The sequence below is a fragment of the Equus quagga genome, chromosome 13 (assembly GCF_021613505.1).
Source record: "Equus quagga isolate Etosha38 chromosome 13, UCLA_HA_Equagga_1.0, whole genome shotgun sequence".
NCBI classification, from domain to species: domain Eukaryota; kingdom Metazoa; phylum Chordata; class Mammalia; order Perissodactyla; family Equidae; genus Equus; species Equus quagga.
This window is the reverse complement of record NC_060279.1, coordinates 21,762,392-21,783,064: the sequence shown is the minus strand read 5'-3', so window position 1 is coordinate 21,783,064 and position 20,673 is coordinate 21,762,392. Positions and strand designations below refer to the sequence as shown.

At 43.7% G+C, this 20,673-nt stretch overlaps 1 protein-coding gene across 3 annotated transcripts in view; it reads right to left on the bottom strand.

Moving 5' to 3' along the window:
- Window positions 1–20,673, bottom strand: part of PTPN14 (protein tyrosine phosphatase non-receptor type 14) — a 174,063-nt gene that overhangs the window by 19,676 nt on the left and 133,714 nt on the right. For all 3 annotated transcript variants that reach the window (XM_046681477.1, XM_046681478.1, XM_046681479.1), the window contains 7 exons: window positions 18,307–18,394; window positions 17,420–17,502; window positions 15,437–15,494; window positions 12,153–12,231; window positions 8,649–10,126; window positions 3,800–3,943; window positions 2,425–2,643 (listed from right to left, as the gene is read on the bottom strand). In XM_046681477.1, the coding sequence (XP_046537433.1) occupies window positions 2,425–2,643; window positions 3,800–3,943; window positions 8,649–10,126; window positions 12,153–12,231; window positions 15,437–15,494; window positions 17,420–17,502; window positions 18,307–18,394 (2,149 nt within the window). The remainder of the gene's footprint in view (window positions 1–2,424; window positions 2,644–3,799; window positions 3,944–8,648; window positions 10,127–12,152; window positions 12,232–15,436; window positions 15,495–17,419; window positions 17,503–18,306; window positions 18,395–20,673) is intronic.

Sequence of the window (20,673 nt, the reverse complement as noted above, 5' to 3'; positions counted from 1 at the left end):
CACATACAGTAGCGGTGTTATGAATGCACTGAAGTCAACAATACATGATATTTTAGCATTAACTTCCCTTTGTGCAGTACCACAGTGTCCAAGCGAATTTGGGAGTCATGAGATGATTTTGGATAATAAAAGGATTACCCCATACAGCTCAGGCTGATCTTGGAAGGATAAGTCTGCAGCTATCAATATCAGTGGCAGAGAATCATAAATAAGAATTTGTGCGCCAAGTGTTAAAGGTCATGCTACCAGGCTGAAACGATGGCCTTTGGAGAGCTTCTTTCTGTGTTCTCTTCCACTCCTGTGCCTTGATATTGCAAAATCAGGCCCCCTTCCACATCCACCAGTGCACATCTCTAGATAGTTCTAGGAGCAATGAAGTGATCATTGTTTGAAACTTTTCCCCCTCATTTATTTTATGAAACTATATGCTAACTTGATTCAAACGAAAACAATGTCGGTTATTGTCTCATTACACAAGACATGTTCAGGTCAAAGCTGGCAAGCAAAATCCATTTTCCAAGTACTGGTGGGAGATAACATTCATATATTTGTTGGCTGGCTAGGAGTTTGGTTTATCTGTGGAATTGTGATTTTAAACATTAGCCTCTCTGGCACCCAACCTATAGGAACCATAAATACTTCCAGAGTTTGCTGCTGCCTGGGGCCTTTCGGCATATTCCAAGTATTGACAGGAGGGTATTAAAAAGCGCATTAAAAACACAACAACCAATGCTACTGAGGTAGATTTCACAGACGTGATTCCACCTCTGGAGCAAATAAATCTCTGTTCTGTGTTAATGGCTCTTGGAACCCAGGGAGAAAACATTGGAAGATATACAACTCTATTCCAAAAACACAAAGACAAGTTCTTGCAAGCTCTATGGGTCTATTAAACGCACCCATGTCTAACCCGGATCCACAAGATGAAATGTGGGCCTCGGAGAATACTGAGGAAGTAACGCTTCTGTTAACAATACCCCATGGGCACAGCTGATGCAGAGTGACAGCTTTTTCCAGGGAGCAGATGGAAAATGGTGGAGGAGATTTGGCCAAAAGAAGAAGACAGTATAATATAACCACGTAAGATTTTCATAGACATTCTATCAAGAAGCAGCTGTGTCACCTGCATCTTTGTTTGAGTACATTATTTTGGTCATTGTTTCACAATCTAAAACTAAGCCCATGAAACTCACTGTTGTCAGTTTACTTCAGAGTTTCCTGGGGTTCACTTTTTATTGTTTTAGTTCTCACTCTAAAAAATAAGAATAAAATGCACAATATGATCCGTGATAGTTGCTCTTTCATGTTTCTTTTGACAGTACTTTCTGATACTTATATATATATATATATATATATGTTTATCTTTGCTCTGTGTACAAAAACACTACACCCAATCAAGGTATACTTTTCATATTCTGTATCAAAATCATTTTAACTGATACATGCGCCAGACATCTGGCTATATTTTAGAGGCTCAAAGGAACCTACCAATGATTCTTATAGAGTTAAAAAGTCCAATGAAGAAAGAAAATAACTCTGGACAAAGCCAGAAACAGGTTTCTAAGGCTACTGATCACAACAGACTATACTGTGAACTATGTATTTTTAAAAACATCCTGGAACAATTGTTTTAACATTACTATATGAACAAATTCTCCCACTTCAGAGCTCTGAGCAAATGGCGACTTTCTAAACAAACATGTTCTGTTATTAGGGACACTGAGGAAGGTGAGCTATTTAGGGAATGTTTAACCGTATGTACGCTTTTATCCATAACGCTAAATTCTACCTAGGGTCAAGCAAAGCTGACAAATGAAATACTATATGAAAGACTGAGATGTGAAGGGTGGAAGTATCTGAAATAGAAACAAAGATTTAATGCCACTAATGCACTGAATAATTTAGCAAATCCTGCAAGATTCACTGTCGACCACACCTTTATGGTTTACGTTTAAAGGAGTCCACTCCTCTAAATATCACGCAGCTGGAAAAGGCATCACCTGTCACATTACAAGGGAGAACGGAAGAGTTCCTGCTGCTCTTGAACATCATAAAAACTCCAACGGCAGAAATACAATCTCTGTGACTTCCACTCTCCATCATCCGCTAATTACAAACCAAAAAGGACAATCCTCAGCTTTTCCTGTAGGTTTTAGGGAGTGTACCAACCCACAGAGAGAAGAGAAAGTTAAATCCTGGGTGATGAGCCAGCTTCAGAAATAGCTGACCTGAGGCTTCCCCGGAAGCTGCGAGGCTTCCCTCTCTCTGCAGTGGCAGGCATGCCCTTCCAGTTGCCTAAGAGGAGCACAGAAGTTCAAAAACACTCCCCTCAAGGTCTGGGGACAAGCCAAGACGCACAGTTGCAGCCTGGACGTTTTTTTCTCCCTGCATTTTCACCGTGAACCCAGCACTCCCCTTTCTCACCTTGATATGGGAGGCATTGATGTAACCTGTGTTATTTTCTTTGGTCGGTATCAGCTCCACTCGGTTCTCCTCGTAGGGCACTACTTCTCGGATTCGGCTGCGCTCGGCATTTTCTGGCAGAGCCGCTGTGCTGAAAATGCCATTCGCCTTTTTCTTTGGAATTTGCTCATATTCTGTGAACACCATTCCCTCTTCTAGCTTCTTCTTCAGGGTTCTGAACTGCAACAGAAATTAATCTTCAATTCTCCACATTATTTTATCCAAAACTCCAACAAAACAGCCAGATTTCTTTAAATATTTACAGTGATAGCGTTAATAAACAGTTTCAAAATGTACGAGAGCTTGATTATTTGTTCTCGTTATTGACCATATCGCTAATTTCTCTTGTCCAATAACCAATCTCCTTCTCGCTCATACCTTAAACAGAACAAATCTGCAAGACCAGGCAAGAGCTGAAATTCAAAATCAGTATTTTTGTTATTAACACCTCTGTTTAAAGTCCTAGTGACAAGGAGATCGTTAATCATAATTATCCAAACATTCTTTTCTCCACTTACTTAGCTGTTTGTCCTGAGCTAAATTTTAAGATGATACTGGTCCACAGTTCTCTTGTTCAGAGGATTAGACCCTCCACTCCTTTTATTTTTCCCATGGCCAAAACTACTAATTACAATAACAAGGTATAAACTGGATTAAAGGATATCACTAAAGTTTCTTCTGGCCCTAAAACCCTTCTAATGCTTCACAGATACTGACAGAAACCTAAAACCCTCATATTATGAGCACTCTATGAAATTTACACGACCTGTTCCTTAACCTGACAGAAATTTCAGGGACTGCAGGAGCACCTTTCTTCGCCTCTAAAACCACCATGAGACTTCTCTTTGCTTTTCAAAACCAAAGTCATCACAATGCATTATCCCAACAACCATAAATCAGCCACATTTTATAGACAAATAAGAAGACAGCCTATTAAAAGAATTCTATAAATGTTTGGGTAAAATAACCAGTTCCTAATAAAGATTAATCGTTCACAAAAGTCGCAGAAATGGAGAGTTCCAGTAACTGCTTAACTTCCTCACTTTTGGAAAAGAAAAAAAAAAAAACAGCCCCAAAGGAACTGAGTGACTTGACCAAGGTCACAGAGCATGTTAGGGGCTGGTCTCTCTCAAGCATCACTGCACCAGCTTGACAGAGAGACACGGGATGTTGGAAAGGATGGACTTGATGCAGCACAGACCAGGTCTTGCTCATTTCAAATCGAAGAATTAATTCATCACACAAAGCTTCTGCTGGCATGTTTGGGCAAGGAGAGAGCGCTGGAATTCTAAGACGACAGAGAATGAATCACATGTTTGACAAGCCCAGTGCTTACCCTCTCGTCCATGGGAACTCGGGTGGCATCGACTCGACTCTCTTCCCGCCCCGAGACCCGAGCAACCGAGAGTCCATTCAGTGCCGCCAACATCAGTGGCCTCTTCTGCGCCTCCAGACCTGCCATCTTCTGCTTCTCTAGATTCTTGTGGCAAGAAAAGGCATGTTCTCATTGTTTATAATACCAGTAGAATGCTGGAATGTGTTTTAATCTCCCCAAATCTGTAACTCCCCAGCCAAGGAATGCAGACAATCACCATTTGTACGGCAAATTCAAACAGAGCCTTCCCGTCCCTCCCATGGGCCTGAGGAAGCCGGTTCCTGCAGGATTCTGGAGCTCTTATTTAAAAATGGATGGACGAATGAACAAACAAACAAATTAGAGCAAAGACTCCATATGAACACACCCTGCCACGGGGCTCACAAAACAACAGGGTACAAGAAAGACACTTTAGGAAGATAAGGACTGAAGGAAGACAGGACGAGGAAAAGAGAAGCAGTTTCATGAATAATTGAATCCAAGCACAATCATGGACCTTTTATACAGATTAAATGGTAAAAAAACATATAAAAACTGTTTGCTGCATGGTTCAGAGATCTAGATACATAAATTGCAGAGAAAAACCTTCCCAAGTTTCCATTTGGAGGGGCTAAGACTGAGGATGTCAATCCTATGTTGAGTCTCTGGTCACTGAGCTACATGCCCAGAATGAGAGCTGAGGTGGATTAGCAAACTTACTGACACTAAAGTCTGGGGCCATCTACCATGACCCACCAGGCATTCCCTTTCACGCTTCATCCAGAGGGCCCAAAGGAATGGACATCACGGCTCCCAATGACTATGGTGGGACATCACAGGATGTGACTAAGCCATGGGAGGATATGGACTTGGGGGCTGAGCAGACCAGAGGGAAAGGCTTGATGCTAACACCTGGCCCTTGGTTGTGGTCTTTTGATTTCCTCTCTAGCCTTGCCTGCACTGACCCTCTGACACTGGATCCGTCCGGGCCCTGGTTAGTACATCTACCACTGCACTTCCTCAGTCCTCCAAACTGACTGAGGTATGAAAACATCTCCTTTTACTAAGTAAAGGTAAGCCAATAAGAGCATTTCCTACAAATAATTTTGTCTTAGAAGACAGAAGAACAGAGGGACTTCATAAGCACACAAACAGATGGGTTTTTTAATAAGTTTAAGATTTTGATCCAAACAGAAGTGAAGCTAATTTTCAGATTCCTTTGGCTGCCACAGGTGAAGGGGTCATCTCATCCCTGGTCTCTTTTCCAGCCGTTAGGTATTTTTTTCTTAGTCTATCATTTATAAACGGACTCCCTAGGGAGGTGTTTTGATGGAGCCATGGTGTTGAGAGATGACATGGGGTTAGCAGATTATTCTAATTGTGGGTAGAAGGGATGGTATCACACTCTTATATGCGTCCCCTGGTCATTGCGATGCCACCTACAGTCAAAATGGAGCCCTGGCCTTTGTGAGTGATGCTGCCAATAGGAGGCTCCGCCCAGGGATACAGCTGATGGATCAAACAGAAGGAGCATCTCAGAGGAGGATTAACTGTGAGAAAGTGAGAAAAGGATCAATGAATTTTCAGCAAAAAAGTATAATAGTCTGAAGAATGGCCCTGATTTCTCAATCCCAGGCTGATTTTGAAGATTTTAGATTTAAATTTTGGGGTGTTTGTTGGCTTATTTGTTTTTGTGAGGGAGAAATTTTTTCCCACCACCTCTTTGAGTTGAGAATCAGTTTCACTCTTCCACAAAGCTTTCAGAAAGTAGTAATTACGGAAAAATGGTCCGGAGGTCCTCCTGACAGCCTCTGCTTCCTTCCCACCTGCACCCACAGGGGACCCTAACTGGGCCTAAGGCAAAAAGGAACTAGCTTGTCTTTCCCAGGAAATGATTATTCCTTACCTAGTGAAAACTGAGACCCCATGATAAACTATATCTCTTAGCTCCTTCTCACTTATCCTATCAGCTTACTACCAGAGATAAACAATAAATAACTCAAAGATCTGATTTGTCCTTTTCTCGTCCCTGCACCTGAATTTGAGTTAGGGGGCTACAAGCAGTAAAATGTTTTCAATCAGCAGCAGGAGCCAGAAGGAGGAGCCATCAAGACAGCCGGCCTGAAGCATCCATCAAGTAGACAAGCAGCCCCAGAATGATGGAGAGTTGCCACAGGGCAAATTCTCACCATACCTGCCCCCATCCAGTTCCCATGGGTTCAAGCTTCTCATTGTTTTCTTATCCTAGAGAGGCCAACTGCCTTCTCTCCCCATCCATTCCTAACAAGCCAGGCAAAAGCTGCCCATGGCAGGGAGGGCAGAGAAGCAGCAGAGACGTGGGGTGAGTTTCTTCATTAAAAAAGAGATGGCGGCAGGGGGCTGGCCCTGTGGCCAAGTGGTTAAGTTCGCGCGCTCTGCTGCAGGCAGCCCAGTGTTTTGTTGGTTTGAATCCTGGGCGCAGACATGGCACTGCTCATCAAACCACGCTGAGGCAGCATCCCACATGCCACAACTAGAAGGACCCACAACGAAGAATATACAACTATGTACCAGGGGGCTTTGGGGAGAAAAAGGAAAAAATAAAATCTTAAAAAAAAAAAAAGAGAGATGGCGGGACCAGCCCCATAGTGTAGTGGTTAAGTTTGGCATGCTCCACTTTGGCAGCCTGGGTTCACAGGTTCGGATCCTGGGTGCGGACCTGTACCACTAGTCAAGCCATGCTGTGGCAGTGACCCTCATGCAAAATAGAGGAAGACTGGCACAGATGTTAGCTCATGGTGAATCTTCCTCAGCAAAAAGAAAGAAAAAGAAAAAAAGAGATGGAGAACCATCCCAAACTTCAGTGTCCCTGGCATCATCACCATCTTGCCTGGCACCCTGGCTCACTGAAGAATCTCCTAATCCTACCCTAAGGTCAGGACACAGCCAAGGGCAGCAGTCCTTGAGCTCCAGAGTGTGTGGGATTTGGAAAAAAGTCAACAGCGAAAATGAAGTTGGGTTGGGGTAACAATGTTTCTGAACTGCAAGTTAAGGAGTAAAATTGGCCACTCACTATTTATTACCTGTATGGATGGGATGGGAGAGCATATGCGGAAAATAGTGGAAAACCACCTTGCTACTTTGTGATAACGCATGAAGCTCTATGCAGGAAACCAGTGCCATGCGTTTGGCTACAGGCTTTGGTGTAACACAGGTAACAAGAGGATGAATTCGGCCAAAATGAGGCCACGGGACCACGTAGGAGGCAATAAATATCAAGTTAGCAAAGGAAATAGCAAAGCTGAATGCTTAGACTGATGGGTTCTTGATTCTGAGTTATGTTCAAGGGGCCTGGGGCCAAGAAGTGCTGAAAATCCCCCTCAACCAATGAATTACTTTTTCCAAGCTGGGAAAGCTCTCCCTGAGGGCACCCACCCCCGCATTTCATTCCATCCCCCAGCCAAAAGGTTTCATTTGCCAAAGGCACAAGAACATCTTTCACAATTTCCCTCTAGGTTTGCAAAAAGTGGAAAAAGTTATGCCTGTACCAAATTCTTAGCACCACTCTACGGATGGCCAGAACGGTGGGGCTGCTCTTAGGGTTTGTCTAAACTAATCAAGTTGCTATGGATTAGATTCCTGAACCCAGCAACTTGGCTTCCTCAAAACTTTGGCCCTTAATTGTTCTTTCCAGATAGATTCCCACTGGAGAATCAGGGAGACTTATAAATGAAGGGAGTCGAATGAACTCCATCAAAACAAATCGTAAGTTACAATTCTTCTGGAGTTCCTAACTACATAAGCCCGGCTACCTTATGGTACAGATGTGGTCCATGCAGAGGAGCAGCCAATCGGAGTTTGATTTGTTAGAATGAAATGTTTTTTTTTACTGTTTAGAGGAGTGAAAATTTCCAGGAGAAGCAGCAATGGTGTTCTGGGATACTTTTTAAAGTAGCAATTACAATCTAGCAATTTTCTCCTTAGTACGAGATAACTCACTTGGTTGTTCTACGTGTGGTCCTATTGCTTTCACAGTCTGCTCTGACAACATAACAGGCCCTCCAGATGGCACATATTCTAAAGGGTTACTTATGTCTAAAACAGGCATCTTTAAATGTTATGAGTGTGTGATGTGTATGTGTAGGTATGTGTGTATTCACATACCTGTGTGTGAATTCTTGATAGAACAAGCTTAATGTGGAGTTGAAGCTCAGTGCTAAACTTCCGAGTTTCTTGTAATTCTCTTGGATTTGTGTTAAACAGCTATTGAAAGAAAAATCTGAAAATAGAGCCGGACACATCATGGTCCAGTCTATACTGGAGAGCCATCTGGACAGACAGATCCATACAGAAAGCTGTGCTCTGAAGGCATCTTGCTCTTTTCATATCTAATTGGGAAAAAAATGCTTTCCCTGGACAATAACAAAATACCAAGAGATGCAGGAAGGCGTGCTCCCAGCAGCTCACCAAATAGGAAGTTTGACCCTGAATAAACAGCAAAATGCTGGCCAAGACATGGATCTCATCACCACCAACCTGTCACATCTTAACTCCCTGACTGCACTTTGCACCAAGTATCCCTATGAGAAGCCATCCATGAGAATGGAAGATTTATTCGAAGGGGCAAAAAACAAAGTTTTGTGAAATAAGGTACTACCTGCTTAAATGCCAAGGGATTCTTAAAATCCCCAACCCACTCCCTGAATGAGCCTCGCCCCGTCTTCAGTGCCTAAAGTATGTCAGCTTTCACACTCGGAGTATGATGACGGAAAAGGGGCAGAGAAGCCAGCAGGGGGAGACCAGCACGTTTAACTGTCTCCCCAAACCAGCCCCGGGCGAGGAAGACACTTACCCTGATCATCATCTCTCTTTCTATGATGCTGTCCTCCAGGGAGAACATTTCCGACACAGGTCTCTCCTTCACAGGCTCTTTTTTGACTCGCTCCTTCACGCTTGTCAGGTCAGGTTCAGAGATGGATGGACCAAGAGAGGACCCGTTGACGGCCAGCTGGTCAGCTCGGGAGACGCTGACGGCCTTGGCCGGCCCGTGCCTCAGCAGCCTGGCTCTGGCCATGGCAGGAGGAAGGCTAACCTGGTCGTGCCTCAGCGCCCCATTGCTAACACTCTTCCTCGGTCCGGGGTACTCGGGCGGGGGCTTGTTTGGAATTCGGGCTAAGGCTGCCTGCAGCTGGGCGCTGTACTCCATCTTCTCATGGAGCACGGGGATCTGTGGCACCGATTCTGGAGCCTCCTCCTCGTCCTCCTCGCTCTCGCTGCTGTGGATCAGCATCGTGGCATCAGAGAAAGTCTTCTTGTGGTGATACTGGGGAAGCGGGTGAACCTCGTGGCTCCCTGGCACCTCTTCCGGGGGTCCCTGCTCCCGGAGAGTGTTTCGGCGAGCCATGGGGATGTTGAGTGACTTCAGTGTCATAGCTTCCATACCCCGCACCATGCTGTTCATCACCTCCAGACTGTGGCGCTTGTTCACGGTGCCATGATGCTTGGTGGCTGTGAGGGGCTCGCTCACCTCCTGGAGAGACTGATGCACCACCGGGGAGCTGTCCTCTTGGAAGGTCTTCACCGAGAGCTGCACTTTGCGGGTCACCAGGTCGGGGCTGCTGCCGCTGACGTACTTGTGGCGGTGGCTGGCCAGGTCTGGGGTGCTGGTGGCAGGGCGGGGCCGTGGGTAGGGGGGTGGCGGCCTGAAGAGATAGTTTTTGAGCATATGGGCCGTGTTGTAGTTATGGGGGCCTTGAAGTTGCATGTTGGCCAACTCCGGGGTGCTCACTGTGTGCGAGATGGCACTTGCCCCCGGCTTGCTTGGTACTATGTTATTCTTTGGGTTTACCTGGTCAGATGGCCCGAGAAGTTTGTTATTGTAGCCCCCGTGTGGCCCATAAGGGACAGTGTAGGGGTGCCTCTCCCGCATCTCGGGCTGGCTGTACACCAGATCCTCTGGCTGGTTGTAGGCATGGGTGTTGATGATGTTGAGGTTTCGCAGAGACTGGCTCTGGCTGTCTGTGTGCATGACCCCCCTCTTCATCTGCCGCATGACTGTCTCGTAATCAGGTGTCGGTCGGTAAGATGGTACGATGATCGCGCTGTGCCGGTGGCTAGGGATGTAGTCAGCCCGCATGATGTCACTCCCAGGGATACTGAGGTTGGAGGATACGGGAGAAGCCTGGATGAAACTCTGGGAGCAGTTGAGGGAGTTGACGCTGTGAACACTACACACGCTGCCATTGGTGACAGTGCCATTTAAATAATTTAAGTCCAGGCTGTTGTGAGAGTTGCAATACAAGGCTTCTTCATTCGCATGGAAAATGCTGTCTACAAGAAGGCAAACAAAGGCACGTGAACCTCCATGCCATCCTGCTTCAATAAGTTCATCCTCACACTCATGGGGGTGATTTGTAACTTACAGAAGTCATGACACGGGAAATCCCATGTCTCCACCCACCTATTCCATAGAAAAGCTGGTAATCTCTTAGACAAGATGCCAACATACAGAAGGAATGCTTTAAAGTATACTAAAAAGAAAAAGTGAATCTGAACAAAGAAAGCTACACGTATTCGGAACAGTATCGCCTGGGTAAGTTCTCCGTTTTGCCATAAGCTTCGAAATCAGGCACCAACAATGGTCCTCATGTTGGGCAGACCTTCCCTCTTGTTCAGGGCTCAACAACAGGACTGGCTATTTGGGCCAGGAAGTCAGGAACTTCAATAAGCCCATAGATTTGAAGTTATTGAGTACTTGGAGCTGATCTTCCTGACCACAATGGAAAAGGTCCCGTTACCCAAGGGACCACTGAGCATCCATAAAGACACAAGACAAATAATGTAGTCAGGATATCAGCAGGCACGGCTAGTTCACTCTGATCAGCAACCAATGGAGGGCAAAATAAGAAAGAGGAGTTCTTTTAGCCACTGCCTAAAACTCTTCTCTAGAATCGGATGTATCATAGAGGTCAATTCACAGAAAAACTAGTAATAGCTTAAAGAGGTACCTAAAGAGAGAAAAAAGTAGATTTCTAAAGTCAGGCCCATTCTAGGTGTCTGGTGTTCCTATAACACTAACACACAAACACGTCCCATAACATGCACACACATCCCATAAAACACACACACACACACACACCCCAGGAGGACAAACTCTTGCCAAAACACTTTTCTGTGTGCAAAGTACATTCATTTTCACATGATAGATTTAAGCAGGAGCAAAGCAGAGGAAAACAAAGGCAGAAAAAGTGAAAAACAGAAAAGGTGACTGAAAATACTCTGCTGCCTGAAGAGAAGGGGTGTGAACACAGCCAGATGAGATGAGACAGGCAAGAAACACCAGGAGAACAGAGAGACAGAGCTACTGTATTTATCCACGTCTAGCAGGGTCTGGTGCCTTCCCATAGAGCAGAGTAACTGTGCTAGTCTGCCTATAATAAGTAGTGTTTTGTTCAATTAAATCATCTTGATTATCTGTTTTCATGCTCGCACTTTGACAGTGCAGAGAGATTCAAAACAGCCAAGCATATAACATAGAAATTAATTATGCATTTAAGATATTGTCGACATCCAACATTTAGTACCATTCCTCTGAGACGCAGTTAGTGTAAGGATTAAGGGTGTTGGCTCTTATCAAGATAGCAAGTCTCAAATCCAGGCTCCTCCAATACCCTTTCTGTGTCCCAGTGCCTATATCTGTAAAATGGAAATAATAGGCTTATTTTGAGGATTAAATGAGACAGTATATTGCAAATGCTTAGAACAGCGCTTACAGAGAGGAACTGCTCTATAAACATCAATTATTATTATGATTATTGGAATGGGGTTTTTCACACATTTTGCATGGGAGTGTGTGGGGAGAAAAAGAGGAATAAAGCAGACTTCCTTCCCTCTGAGGCAACAGCAAGGGCACTGAGAAAGGGGCTGGGGGAGAGATGGGAAGAAATGGTGAAATGAGGGGTTGAGATTATTTGTGTGTTTTTATTCAGTTACTCTGGATGTCTGTGTTCTCTGGCAGCATGAAAACCTGCCTGCCTGTGACAACCTGGCAGTGAGGGTAGAGAGTCGTGCGCTGGGCTGGGCTGTCCCTCTCTCTTCTCTAAGTCCACTTAGGAGAGAAGGAGCTGGCTCACGGGCCTTCTCCCAACTCCCTCTGCAGCCAGTTCTGGGGAAATTTTTCTCTCAAGGGTAAATGACATTTGATGCCTTTCACAAGTCAAAGCTGCTGCTGTCTGCTGCCATTCACACAATGACAAAGTTAAAATAAAAGTATCATTGTCATTCAAAAAAAAAAAGACCTTCTGCTTACTGGTACTCAACTTTTCATCTTAAGAAGGGAAAACGGCAGGCCAGTTACCTTGTGAAGTGTGTGTTTCCGAGTAGTGTTCGCCACACTGGACGTGCATGGGAGGCAAGATGTACGGCTGCTGCCGGGGCTGAAACAGAGAACACGGCACAGGTGGAGCAGGCCTCGGCGCAGCAGCCATCGACTCTCGCAGAGAACCAGCCCACACACAACAGTCCCCATCACTCACCCACGTCCACAGGGAGGCACACTGTGGCTGCTCTGCCTGTCCCCCCTTAACCCAACCCTCTTCTACTCATCTGTACCCCCATCTCATCACTAAGGTTAGGACTGGAGAAACAAGAAACAAGGTTGGTTCAAGGGGAGGAAGAAAAGAGGCTACCATCAACACAAATGCACCTATTTACAACCTATTTTCTAACAGACTTGCAAAGCTCCCAATGCCTTTTTAAGGAATAACTCAGAACATGCATATTATTATATTCCACCCAAGAAATAATGAGAATTGTATCCAAAATTGGCTCCCTCCTGCAGCCACCAGCTCATACACATCAGCACAGTTGGATCTGTGACCCCAGTTCACAGCACCACATCACCCTCAAACAGGGACAGAGGCAGTGGTAAGGCGGGCCCACTTGCCAATGTATGTAAAAACCTAAAATGTGATCCACAACAATGAGTGCGTAGTTCTCAAGACCACTTGCTGACCCTCCCACTACAGAAGCAAATGCGGAAAGGCCTTGCTGAGAATTCAGTTCAGCCACCCATCCCTTCCATGAAGAATCTTTTCCATAAGACTCTTAAAGATGGCCATTTAGACTCAACCTGAATAACTTCCTGATGCAGAGAAGGGTAAAATCTTTTAGAGAAAAAAAAAATGCTTAGATGGGTTCAGTATGTGGTGAGCCAACAAAGGAAATACGGTTACACTGTAATGCGATCTAGCTCGAGTCATTGAACCTCCGTAGGTCTCAGCTTCCTGTCAATCAAATCAAGCCTCCTCCAGACCCCTGCCTCAAACGTGATCCATTCTATTTATTTATTGGGGTTCTAGATAAGAATTCGTTTGAAGAGTTTTGATGCTAAAAAAAAAAAAAAAAAAAACTTTAAACTTTTAAACCACCAAACAGGATGTTCTCTTAAATTTCTATTTGATGACTTTAAAATTAGCCTTATAGGTATCACTTTAAATGTTACTGCTTTAGGAGAGAAGCTGACACCAAGCCCAAAAAAACCCAAAGCCAGCAGGGGTCACACTTTCTCAGTATCCCTCAACAGAAGAACACTGGCCAGAGTTGGAAGCTGGGTAAAAACTCATCTACTCTCTCCCCTGCCACATATAATGCTTAAGCATCAAAAGGGCAAATAAAGAAGGTAACGAAGACAAAGGATCCAAAAATTAAAAAGAATCGGAGGAAAAGAAATAAAGAATTAGAACTAATCTAAGAAAGAAGTTCAAGATATGAAAGAAAAGGTGCTACATATCAGCTCTCCTAAGGATTCTCAAATCCTCTGGCTGGTTTTTGAGTTGCAATTTAAAAATATTTTTCCTCTTCTTGGTAATACCTAATTCAACTCAATTTTTCCAGAGTAGGACAGCCAGTTTTGAGGCTTAAAAAAGACATAGTAGGAAGGGATTCATACAAGAGAATAGAAACACATGGCAAAGCAAAATTGGTGCACTGACTTCTCTTACTCTTATTTAAAAAAAAATCCAGTAAGTAAGTGACTGTTTATGAACTGGCATAAGTGTACAGGCAGAGGACAATAACAGCTAATCCTCCAAGCACCATTTCAGGATTATATTATTTATTCCATGTCTTTATATATTCCAATATATTATTCTATTGCTTTCCAGACCTGCTAAAACAGAAACAAATTAAATGCCATCACACAGGCAGCAGACGGGCAGGAGAAGAACAGCAATCAGTAGCCATGGTTGTCAGCATGGAAGCCAAAAGGAGACAATGTTATCTGGCTTTATTCTCACTCATCCCAAGGAACTTTTGGTGAAATGGTTTAATCTTAAAGGGCAGAGGAAAGGGAAAAGCATGAATCTGGCTTCCTGTAGATTGTCTTCATCCAAATAAAACAGGAAAGCCTCTGTATCTTCTCTGGATAATTAGGATGAGATTAAATCACAAGATAGTCTTAAAACACTTTGCCTCCCATGGTGTTTCACAGACGTAAGTGAAAAATTATCTCACTAAGAAGACATGTGGACTCTAAAGAGGGGAAAAGGAAAACAATATTAACAAAGGAGAAGAATAAAGATGCCAGTGCCATGAAGAAATCTATTGGCACTTCAAGGGAAAAGCCCAACGTGACCTCTAGGCCACCAAGGCAAAGTCTACTTGTGAGAGATTGCGCATAATATCGAGATTAAGACTATTCACATAGGTGCTCGGGAATTATTCTGTGATGATGTAATGGCCCAACTCTAGAATTCTAAGTGTTCACGTCTATGTGTGTTAAAAGACAAGTTAAAGATGTGCTATAGGGCATACGTTGTGTATGAAAGAAATTCAATTTTAGTCTCCTATTAACTCGAAGGAACTTTTTACCTAGAAAAATCTAAAGGCCATATGCTTGATTTCATGTAAAAAATCACAACCTAAAATAAAAGAATTATGACTTAAAACAAGTAGATACTTTAAAGGAAACCAGCTCTCCCACTCTTTCTTTGATATTATCCTTGAGTAATCCACAAAATAAAACACAGCCCAAGACAGGACACATGTATTGAAATTGGAGTTGTGTTTCCTGATTCACATGATGAGGAAAGCAGTTTAAAAGAAAAAGTTAAAGTTAGGTAGAAAAGTGGATCAATTCAAGTTTTGTTGCCCTTAAAATTAGACAGTGTGCAATTAATCTTCCCACCGAATACCCTACCTGGGATCATCAGCTAGACTCATTCAGTGCTTGCTCATTTAAAAAGCATTTTCTGTCTAGTTTATTAAGCTCTGTCTACGGTAATGAATACAAAGGAACTTGTGGAGCTTATAACTGAAGACATGTCTATACGCAACAACGAGAAAGAGTGACAAAGCAAGTAGATAAAAACACACAGTAGGTTGTGTGCTGAAGGAATATGGTCTCATCAGCCTGGAATAAGAGTCACGGGGTGAACCTTGAACCACACTTAGAGAAGTGAGGGGCCTGGGTGGGCACAAGAGGGACCAAACTCATGCGCATCAGCCCTGCTTGGTGGACTGATGTCCTTCTGTGTTCTCACCAGATCTTGCCTGGTCATGATGCTCTGGTCACCTTTCCCCAGTTTATGTAAACTATCCCCAACAGTCAGACTACTTGACAGCTGAAGGCTTTATACATACCAGGGAGGATCGGCTCCAGGTGGGCTGGCGTCTGATAGGGGGTGGAGAATTCGACTGTCTACATGAAAAGTTGAAAAGATGAGAAGAGTTATTATTATTTACCAGATACAAGAAGATCAGATAAATGAGAGAGAGAGAGAAAAGAGGAGAAAATAGACAAGTGAGACTTACTGAAAAACACAAACGTTATTTCTAGGTAGTGAAGTTAAGAACAATTTCGATTTCGTTTTTTATCCTTTATTTTCAAAACATTTGGAACATATGATACTTTCATAATAAATTTTATAAAGTAATTTTAGAAGAATGAGGCTTATTTATATAGAAAGATTATAAGGGAAATTAAAATCAGTGACAGTTTTTTAGAGGTCATGCAGTGGAGCCCTCTGGAGAAGGATGCTGTTAAGATGATGCTAGCTTCATGAAACTCCAGAGGGATATCCCAGGCCTTCACATATCCTGTGCTAAGACTCTGAAGCTGTGTACACAATTTACTGTGTATGCGGGGGGCGTGTGTGTGTGTGTACTTTTTAAAGAGTCCCAGTTTTTATCAGATAGGAGGTTAAGAACTGCCCGTACTCGCTTAGGAAGAAGAATGGAACGGTTACTACAAAAGCAGAAAGGAAAAAATATAATTTCCTTAGTTTTCAATCTGATATGTGATGTTTGCTTATATTCAAAGAAAAGACCACAAAAGCAATACAAATAGTGATCATCTTTTATAATAAAGCCACTTGCTGAGAAATGGTGAAACCAGAAGACTACAGCGAAATTTACTTCTCAAAAAACATTTTTAATTCGCCCCTATGGAACGCGACTATAGAATTCCTGTTAATGTCAAAGACACCCCCACAAATCAAAGGTGACGACAGAACTGTAAAGCGACCTATAGGTAATCTGGTCAAAGGAACGGCATGTGAGTGTGCGTGCGTGTGTGTAAATGTGAGTCTGTAAGGTAGATATGGCTGCTTAACTTGCCACTCCTTGATCAGTGCTCTTCTGACCGCACTCGCAAACTTTGCAGGCAGACCTCATACGATCAAATAGAATTTCAGACTCTGACAGTGACCAACGGCAGCAACTAGTTTGAAAGAGCCTCCATCACGTAGAGAAAAAAAGTCTGCCAGGACCCGATGCTCCAGTTCTAAAGCCGGACCTGCTCTGGGACAATACTAACACACCCTTGGATGTGTCCACTGGGGGAGTGGAAACGCAGTTCGTCTCTTGCATTTACATCCCCAAAGCTTTTTGAAACAAAATTAAACACCTTGGGTGCCCCAAGTGCTGATGTACTCTGCTGAGGAACGTCTTTTGAACGCAACCAGGTAAAGGCAACGACAGTGTGAGCCCCAGCACGCTATAGCCAAGGTCAGATCACATTTAAGTTCCCTCATCAGACTCCCATTATCATCTTTATTTCCAAATTAAATTAAAAAAACACACATGGATTTGTGACATCCATTAGTGTCTTCCAAGTCTTCCTCTAATTACCCTGGCCTCTCATTTACAGGCAGATGACATGACCCAGAAGCACACGCAGGGTTAGCCAACTGTGTAAGCGAAACGGGGCTGAGGATGACAGGGAGCGTCTTCTCTTTCAAGTTGGCTCGTCACTCGGTTACACGCTTCTGAACATACTCCACATCTGACACGAAGGGGCATCCTGGCAAATTGGGAACTGCTCTGCTCCTCCAAACTCAAGGCAGAGGTTGGAAAGGCACTAATGTGGGCCAACCCGTCCAGGTAGTCAAGCGTTCACAGTCAATTTGTGAATTATTTTCTCTCTAGGCACTCGTACTACACTAGTCGGTCTTTATCATTAAAGTTCTTTCACTCCTGCCTGGCTTCAGCCAACTCCTTTAGCTTCCACAAGGAATGAGGGCGAAAAAAAATGAATGGAAAAAGCAATCTACAACATCCCTAAAAGCATACGAATTTAATCTGAGCAAGCCATCTAGTGAGAGGGTGGACTAAATGTTTACTCACTCAGTGCAGATTTTGTTTTGTTTGTAAAACTTGTGCCTTGTAGCAAACAACCGTGAAATATATTTGGCGTTTTCAATATCATCCTGGGAAGAGACAGAAAAAATAAACATTTGTTTGATGATATATACATTTCACTAGGATTCCTCTGGGCAGGGGCACATCCCTCCCTCCCTTCATGGCAAGCACAAAATAATACGCTGAACCGCAAACCAACGTGCTGAAATTCAGCGGCAGCCATCCCTAAGAAGCCCACTACAGGATGGCAGACGATGCTGCCTGCGGAAGAATCCTTTATGCCCAAGATGCTGGGGTGAAAGTGATGAACTGCCATGTCTGTACATAACTGCAAACTAAGACCTTTAAAAATAAATAAATGAATCAAGGCACAGCACGGGATGAACGTCAAGCATCAAGAAATGAGAGGTACTGAGGTGCATGAACAGCCTTGCCTCTGGAGGAGGCACTCAACAGATGGGCAGTCACTCAGTTTACTTCAGGTTAGGCTGGGCTGTAATGGCTACGAAAATCCAGGTCAGCCAGCAAATGACAGTGCCATGCAATATAATCAAGGGTTCCTGGATAAGGCTGTAAGGAGAATGCTGAGGAACACGGCCTGCCACATAACATGATCCATCACAAACAAGGCAGGTGGAGAAACCCAAATCCAAGAGTCAAAACTCAGCCTGGAAACCAGGCATTTTGAACAATAAATCACCACCACGATTCTGAAATGAGTAATGGCAGCACTGGGCAATATTGGAAAGTTATGGGCTCAACAGAACGTTTATTCTCTCAAACATGGAGAGCAAGGAAAGGTTATTATGAGTTGAGAAGTCAAACAGCGAGTTGCTTGTCCGAGCCTGCCTTTGTCTGTCCATTTTGCTTACTGTGTGGAAGAGGGCAGTCTCCTCCTTATTGATGAGCTCCACTAGGATCGTCGACTTGTTATGAGTGATGTTCCCAGTATCATTCCACCTGGTTAAAAGAAATGAAACTGTGCTTGCGCGAAGACCTCCCATGCATTTATGAATCAGCACAGCAGGGTCATCTGCCACTGATGAGCCTCATTTTCCGAATTATGATTTGCCTATATTTTTAAAAGCTAAATGTTCCTTCTCTCAAAGCAGGAAAGTCAAGAAAACCCAACATGCATCTATTTAAATAGCTTAAAATCCTATGTAAACTCTATCTAGATACTACTGTTTATGAAGTATCGTTTCTTCTATGACTAGCTATGAGGAAAATTTGCAAGCCCTTTCTGCCACCTTCTTTTTTACATTTCCAAACTGACCAAGGCTTTCCTGTGATCCCTGATGGAGGCGCATATTATTTAAAAGTCGCGTGTTTCCAGGAATCTAGGCAGAAGAATCTAAATCCACATAGATTCCGTGTCGCAATGTACATTACAGGTTGGTTATGCCACCGAGGAAAAATGCCTGGGGAGTGCTTAACGTGCCTACATTTTTGTGATCTAAACACACATACACACAGAATTTCTTTCCCTTTCCTCATGGAGACCTTATCTAAAATGAGATATGCAGAAATCACCACCAGACAAGAGAAGGCAAGCTATTGCTTCCCATTCTACTTGGAACCAATTGCTAACCATCTCTTACTGCTATCTACCCTTCATTCTGTGCCCCAACTCATAAAAAGGGGGCCCACTGCCTTTTCACTCCATCATGCTTCTGCTCCTTAGACTTGCACCATCCTGCGCCTGCATGATTCCGTTAAGACTCGGTTCAGGAGTCACCTTCCCGAGGAAGCCCTTCCTCCTCCCCAACCACTTACATGCTGGGAAAGAACCTGGGGGAGTCCTTCATCAGTCGCCACAATGGATTACAAATTGTTCACTTCTGTGACTAGATTGCTAACTAAACCAAACTGGACCACAGAGCCCATGGCCCAGGGAGAGATCTACTTTCTTCGCCTCTGTATTCCAAACCCTGAGCCAAGTACCTGGCACACAGCATACAAGAAAGGTTTGCTGAAACAGTTAAAAGTAATCCTATTGCCTCCCATCTGTACAGAGTTTGGTTCTTTAATCAACTCTATAAGGTAGACAAAGCAGCTATTTTTGTTCCTACTTTAGAGATGAGGCAGTTCAGGCACAAATGAGTAGATGACTTAGCCACATTCACTATGCTCATCAGGGATAGGTGAGTTCTATACCTGGGGCTTCCAGATTTTCCTGCAGTCACCTCTCCATTACACCAGTACCAACTGTGTTGACCTACATCTGCCGGGGCTACACTCCACAGGAGCTCAGCACAGCTGCTGCGGACTTACAATCCCATCAGATTACATCTACGTGGACTCATAGTTACATGCTCCTCAGTGAAGGTCCCTAGAGATAAGAGATATTTGGTTTCCTCTGGCTCCATTCCTTCAAAGCAACTCCAAAACTCTGGATCTCCTCCTCACTCCGCCATATGACTTCACCTAGTGGCATGATTAAGATGACACTATAGTAAAAGTAAATTTGTATCTTGTAGGGGTTTCAAGATAAGTGCTAAAGGAAGAACACTGGAAACTGAATAAAACCTGTGTGTGGCTTACGATCAGCAAACTTCAAATTGCTATTTTTTTCTATTTAACCTCAATAGCTGGAATGCAAGACGTGTCTACTTCTCTTCTCCAGGCTCTAGGAGAAAATGAAGCAATGATTTAGCTCTGGAGAACGGTACGGGACAAACGCCTGGATAGCTTTAAATGGGCATAAAAATTTATAGCTATGATTCTGCACATATTCCTCTATTTCACTCAATTAATTTATAATTTGCTGTAGGTATATAGAGTTGACTGAATATGTCCAAAAGTCAAAAAGTTTTTTCTGTAGTTACAAAGATCTTTCTTCTGACTCCTGCTTCAATGTCTTTATTGAAAGAGCAAGAGAAAATAAACGGACAAAAATAAAGCCAGGGTGGGGACTTCGGGAAATAAAAGCCAATTAGGAAGCTTTTGGTGGAAACTTTCTCAAAATGACCTGCCGCAACTGCTGATCCAGAGAGCACATGGCTGGCCAAGAGTCACTTCCAGAAGGTGGACCGTGTTTTGCCTCTGAGAGCTGTCTTTATCATCTGCCCTAGATGCACGGCTCTGTCAATCAGATGCACACACAGGAAAGCTGTCCCTCCAATAAATAACAGGCCATACTGCCCTTGTAAATGAAAGCAAGCATTTTAAATTATTGACACTACACTGGAATCTCTGGGCACCAATACAAAGCAAGCTCATTGACATGTAATGGGCGG